This window comes from Salmo salar, chromosome ssa16 (genome assembly GCF_905237065.1).
Source record: "Salmo salar chromosome ssa16, Ssal_v3.1, whole genome shotgun sequence".
Lineage (NCBI taxonomy): Eukaryota > Metazoa > Chordata > Actinopteri > Salmoniformes > Salmonidae > Salmo > Salmo salar.
This window is the reverse complement of record NC_059457.1, coordinates 90,972,395-90,978,270: the sequence shown is the minus strand read 5'-3', so window position 1 is coordinate 90,978,270 and position 5,876 is coordinate 90,972,395. Positions and strand designations below refer to the sequence as shown.

Below are 5,876 nucleotides of genomic sequence, written 5' to 3'. Positions count from 1 at the left end.
AGCAGGGCTAATGTTCACATCCTTGGTCTTATCACGGCTAATGTTCACATCCTTGGCAGGGCAAACGTTCACATCCTTGGTCTTAGCACGGCTAATGTTCACATCCTTAGCAGGGCTAACGTTCACATCCTTGGTCTTAGCACGGCTAATGTTCAAATCCTTGGTCTTAGCACGGCTAATGTTCACATCCTTGGTCTTAGCACGGCTAATATTCACATCCTTGGTCTTAGCACGGCTAATGTTCACATCCTTGGCCTTAGCAGGGCTAATATTCACATCCTTGGCCTTAGCACGGCTAATGTTCACATCCTTGGTCTTAGCACAGCTAATGTTCACATCCTTGGTCTTAGCACAGCTAATGTTCACATCCTTAGCCTTAGCAGGGCTAATGTTCACATCCTTGGTCTTAGCACGGCTAATGTTCACATCCTTAGCCTTTGCAGGGCTAATGTTCACATCCTTAACCTTAGCAGGGCTAACGTTCACATCCTAGGTCTCAGCAGGGCTAATGTTCACATCCTTGGTCTTAGCAGGGCTAATGTTCACATCCTTGGTCTTAGCAGAGCTAATGTTCACATCCTTGGTCTTAGCAGGGCTAACGTTCACATCCTTGGTCTTAGCAGGGCTAACATTCACATCCTTGGTCTTAGCAGGGCTAACGTTCACATCCTTGACCTTAGCAGGGCTAACGTTCACATCCTTGGTCTTATCAGGGCTAACGTTCACATCCTTGGTCTTATCAGGGCTAATGTTCACATCCTTGGCAGGGCTAACGTTCACATCCTTGGCAGGGCTAACGTTCACATCCTTGGTCTTAGCACGGCTAATGTTCACATCCTTAGCAGGCCTAACGTTCACATCCTTGGCAGGGCTAACGTTCACATCCTTGGTCTTAGCACGGCTAATGTTCACATCCTTAGCAGGGCTAACGTTCACATCCTTGGCAGGGCTAACGTTCACATCCTTGGTCTTAGCACGGCTAATGTTCACATCCTTGGCAGGGCTAACGTTCACATCCTTGGCAGGGCTAACGTTCACATCCTTGGTCTTAGCACGGCTAATGTTCACATCCTTAGCAGGCCTAACGTTCACATCCTTGGCAGGGCTAACGTTCACATCCTTGGTCTTAGCACGGCTAATGTTCACATCCTTGGCAGGGCTAACGTTCACATCCTTGGTCTTTGCAGGGCTAATGTTCACATCCTTAGCAGGGCTAATGTTCACATCCTTGGCAGGGCTAATGTTCACATCCTTAGCAGGGCTAATGTTCACATCCTTAGCAGGGCTAATGTTCACATCCTTAGCAGGGCTAACGTTCACATCCTTGGCAGGGCTAACGTTCACATCCTTAGTGAAACCTGGCTATCAGACACTATTCCCAGCTCTGTGGTGGACATTGAAGGATATATTCTCTATAGGAGAGACAGAAACAGACAAGGGGGAGGTGTAGAGATGGAAATCAACCATACCTTCTGACAGGAGACCTGAACATCAACCATACCTTCTGACAGGAGACCTGAACATCAACCATACCTTCTGACAGGAGACCTGAACATCAACCATACCTTCTGACAGCAGACCTGAACATCAACCATACCTTCTGACAGGAGACCTGATCATCAACCATACCTTCTGACAGGAGACCTGAACATCAACCATACCTTCAGAGAGGAGACCTGAACATCAACCATACCTTCTGACAGGAGACCTGAGAGATGAACACCAACCATACCTTCTGACAGGAGACCTGAGAGATGAACACCAACCATACCTTCTGACAGGAGACCTGAGAGATGAACACCAACCATACCTTCTGACAGGAGACCTGAGAGATGAACACCAACCATATCTTCTGACAGGAGACCTGTGCTTGAGTTGGATGATCTGGAGGCCTGCTGTGTAGAAATAAGACCAAGACACTCCTGTTTATACCCCCAATCACTGCCCTGGGGCATTGGGATATTTTATTAGACCAGAGGAAAGAGTACCTCCTACTGGCCCTCCAATACCACTTCCAACAGCACTTCCATCAGCATCTGGTCTCCCATCTAGGGACCGACCAGGACCAACCGTGTTTAGTTTCAGAAGCAAGACAGCAGTGGTGGTATGCTGCTGGACCTGCAGCAGAGAGAGAGGAGGGGAGAGCCTTATTAAGACAAACAGCACATATCTCTCAAAAGCTTTAACCAGTAATCTTTAATAGACTCCCTCAAGTCAGCCTAGTGGAAAAGAGTAATTACATGTAACAACGTGAATGAGGCCTGGAAAGCCTTTAAAGAGATATTTTTACAGTTCCCAAACCTTCACGTACAGCTCCGGCAGAGAAGAGTGAAACAAAAAAGTAACTCCTTGGCTGACTGACAACATCAAGGCCCTGCTGAGTCACAGAGATGCTGTTTAGATGAAAGAGGTAAAAAGAAAAGGCTGAAAACGACTGGGAAGTGTATCATTGTCTCAGTAACAACGTAACTGCTGAAGTAAGGATGGAAAAGAAAACCTACTACTAAATCTAAGGGAGATAACTGTGCAATGTGGGAAATAATCAACTGTTTTACTGGAAAGCCAAAACAACATGCCAAGAACAGAGTATAACTAGACAGGATGCCTCAAGAACGCCTACCTTTAGAAATGGCAGAACAACTCCCTCTAGAAATGGCAGAACGCCTCCCTCTAGAAATGGCAGAACATCTCCCTCTAGAAATGGCAGAACACCTCCCTCTAGAAATGGCAGAACACCTCCCTCTAGAAATGGCAGAACATCTCCCTCTAGAAATGGCAGAACATCTCCCTCTAGAAATGGCAGAACATCTCCCTCTAGAAATGGCAGAACATCTCCCTCTAGAAATGGCAGAACACCTCCCTCTAGAAATGGCAGAACACCTCCCTCTAGAAATGGCAGAACATCTCCCTCTAGAAATGGCAGAACACCTCCCTCTAGAAATGGCAGAACATCTCCCTCTAGAAATGGCAGAACACCTCCCTCTAGAAATGGCAGAACATCTCCCTCTAGAAATGGCAGAACACCTCCCTCTAGAAATGGCAGAACACCTCCCTCTAGAAATGGCAGAACATCTCCCTCTAGAAATGGCAGAACATCTCCCTCTAGAAATGGCAGAACACCTCCCTCTAGAAATGGCAGAACATCTCCCTCTAAAAATGGAAGAACATCTCCCTCTAGAAATGGCAGAACACCTCCCTCTAGAAATGGCAGAACACCTCCCTCTAGAAATGGCAGAACGTCTCCCTCTAGAAATGGCAGAACGTCTCCCTCTAGAAATGGCAGAACGCCTCCCTCTAGAAATGGCAGAACGCCTCCCTCTAGAAATGACAGAACATCTCCGTCTAGAAATGGCAGAACATCTCCCTCTAGAAATGGAAGAACATCTCCCTCTAGAAATGGCAGGACACCTCCCTCTAGAAATGGCAGAACACCTCCCTCTAGAAATGGCAGAACATCTCCCTCTAGAAATGGCAGAACATCTCCCTCTAGAAATGGCAGGACACCTCCCTCTAGAAATGGCAGAACATTTCCCTATAAAAATGACAGAACATCTCCCATTTAAAATGGCAGAACATCTCCCTCTAGAAATGGAAGAATATCTCCCTCTAGAAATGTCAGAACACCTCCCTCTAAAAATGGCAGAACATCTCCCTCTAGAAATGGCAGAACACCTCCCTCTAGAAATGGCAGAACACCTCCCTCTAGAAATGGCAGAACACCTCCCTCTAGAAATGGCAGAACACCTCCCTCTAGAAATGGCAGAACACCTCCCTCTAGAAATGGCAGAACACCTCCCTCTAGAAATGGCAGAACACCTCCCTCTAGAAATGGCAGAACACCTCCCTCTAGAAATGGCAGAACATCTCCCTCTAGAAATGGAAGAACATCTCCCTCTAGAAATGACAGAACACCTCCCTCTAGAAATGGCAGAACATCTCCCTCTAGAAATGGCAGAACATCTCCCTCTAGAAATGGAAGAACATCTCCCTCTAGAAATGGCAGAACACCTCCCTCTAGAAATGGCAGAACATCTCCCTATAAAAATGATAGAACACCTCCCACTTAAAATGGCAGAACATCTCCCTCTAGAAATGGCAGAACACCTCCCTCTAGAAATGGCAGAACATCTCCCTCTAGAAATGGCAGAACACCTCCCTCTAAAAATGGCAGAACATCTCCCTCTAAAAATGGCAGAATATCTCCCTCTAGAAATGGCAGAACGCCTCCCTCTAGAAATGGCAGAATATCTCCCTTAAAAATGGCAGAAGAGTTTAATGGATACGTTGCATCTTATGGATTCAAGATTTCTAATGAAATACAGGCTCCTTCCAAAGACTCACTTTCATACAGTGCAATCAGAAAGTATTCAAACCCTTTGACTTTTTCCACATTTTGCTATGTTACAGCCTTATTCTAAAATGGATTAAATAGTTTTTTCCCCCCTCTTCAATCTACACACAATAGCCCATAACGACAAAGCAAAAACATATTTTTATGAATTTTTGCATATGTATTACAAATAATAAAACAGTACTATCACAATTACATAAGTATTCAGACCCTTTACTCAGTACTTTGTTGAAGCACCTTTGTCAGCAATTACAGCCTTGAGTCTTGATGGGTATGACGTTACAAGCTTGGCACACCTGTATTTGAGGTGTTTCTCCCATTCTTCTTTGCAAAGCGTCACTGCACAGGGAGCGTCACTGCACAGCTATTTTCAGGTCTCTCCAGGCTCTGGCTGGGCCACTCAAGGACATTCAGAGACTTGTCCTGAAACCACTCCTGCGTTGTCTTGGCTGTGTGCTTAGGGTCATTGTTCTATTGGAAGGTGAACCTTCGACCCAGTCTGAGGATCTGAGCGCTCCAGAGCAGGTTTTCATTAAGGATCTCTCTGTACTTTGCTCCTTTCATCTTTCCCTCGATTTTGACTAGTCTCCTAGTCCCTGCTAATGAAATACATCCCCACAGCATGATGCTTCCACCACCATGCTTCACCATAGGGATGTTGCCAGGTTTCCTCCAGAAGCAACAGTTGGAGTTCAATCTTGGTTTAACCACACTAGAGAATCTTGTTTCTCGTGGTCTGAGAGTCCTTTGGGTGTCTTTTGGCAAACTCCAAGCAGGCTGTCATGTGCCTTTTACCGAGGAGTGGCTTTCGTCGGGCCACTCTACCATAAAGGCTGTTTGGTGGAGTGCTGCAGAGATGTTTTTTGCTTCTGGAAGGTTCTCCCAACTCCACTTAGGAATGATGGAGGCCACTGTGTTCTTGGGGACCTTCAATGCTGCCGACATTTTTTGGTAGCCTTCCCCCAGATTTGTGCCTCGACACAATCCTGTCTCAGAGCTCTACAGACAATTCCTTCCACCTCATGGCTTAATTTTTGCGCTGACATGCACTGTCAACTGTGGGACCATATATAGACGGGTGTGTGCCTTTCCAAACCCTGTCTAATCAATTTAATTTACTACAGGGGACTCAATGGACACGGGATTCACCTGGGCGTCAATTTCAAGTCTCATAGCTAAAGGTCTGAATACTTATGTAAATAAGTTATTTCTGGTTTTGCTTTGTTATTATGGGGTATTGTGTGTAAATTGATGAGGAAAAAGTTTAATTTAGTCCATTTTGGAATAAAGCTGTAACGTAACAAAATGTGGAAAAAAGGGAAGGGGTCTGAATACTTTCCGAATGCGCCATACATCTCAGACTGAGCATGTTTTTGGGCTACAGCTAGTTGATGAAGTAGCAGTACCTAAATGAACTTCTGAAGATAAAGCAGGAGAAGACCACAGGGCCAGATAACAGTCCACCTAGGCTTCTAAAGGACCACACTGATAATCAGTCCACTGACTCATATTCTCAATCTGTCTC

At 45.6% G+C, this 5,876-nt stretch overlaps 1 protein-coding gene across 1 annotated transcript in view; it reads right to left on the bottom strand.

Moving 5' to 3' along the window:
- The window catches only part of LOC123727732 (microtubule-associated protein 4-like), a 2,864-nt gene extending 1,365 nt beyond the window's left edge, over nucleotides 1-1,499 (bottom strand). Inside the window, exons 1-3 of the mRNA XM_045696738.1 lie at nucleotides 1,470-1,499; nucleotides 517-1,362; nucleotides 1-435 (exon numbers count right to left, since the gene is read on the bottom strand). The exon at nucleotides 1-435 is cut by the window's left edge and continues 1,365 nt beyond it. Of these exons, the coding sequence (XP_045552694.1) occupies nucleotides 1-435; nucleotides 517-1,362; nucleotides 1,470-1,499 (1,311 nt within the window). The remainder of the gene's footprint in view (nucleotides 436-516; nucleotides 1,363-1,469) is intronic.
- Nucleotides 1,500-5,876: the final 4,377 nt, after the last annotated feature.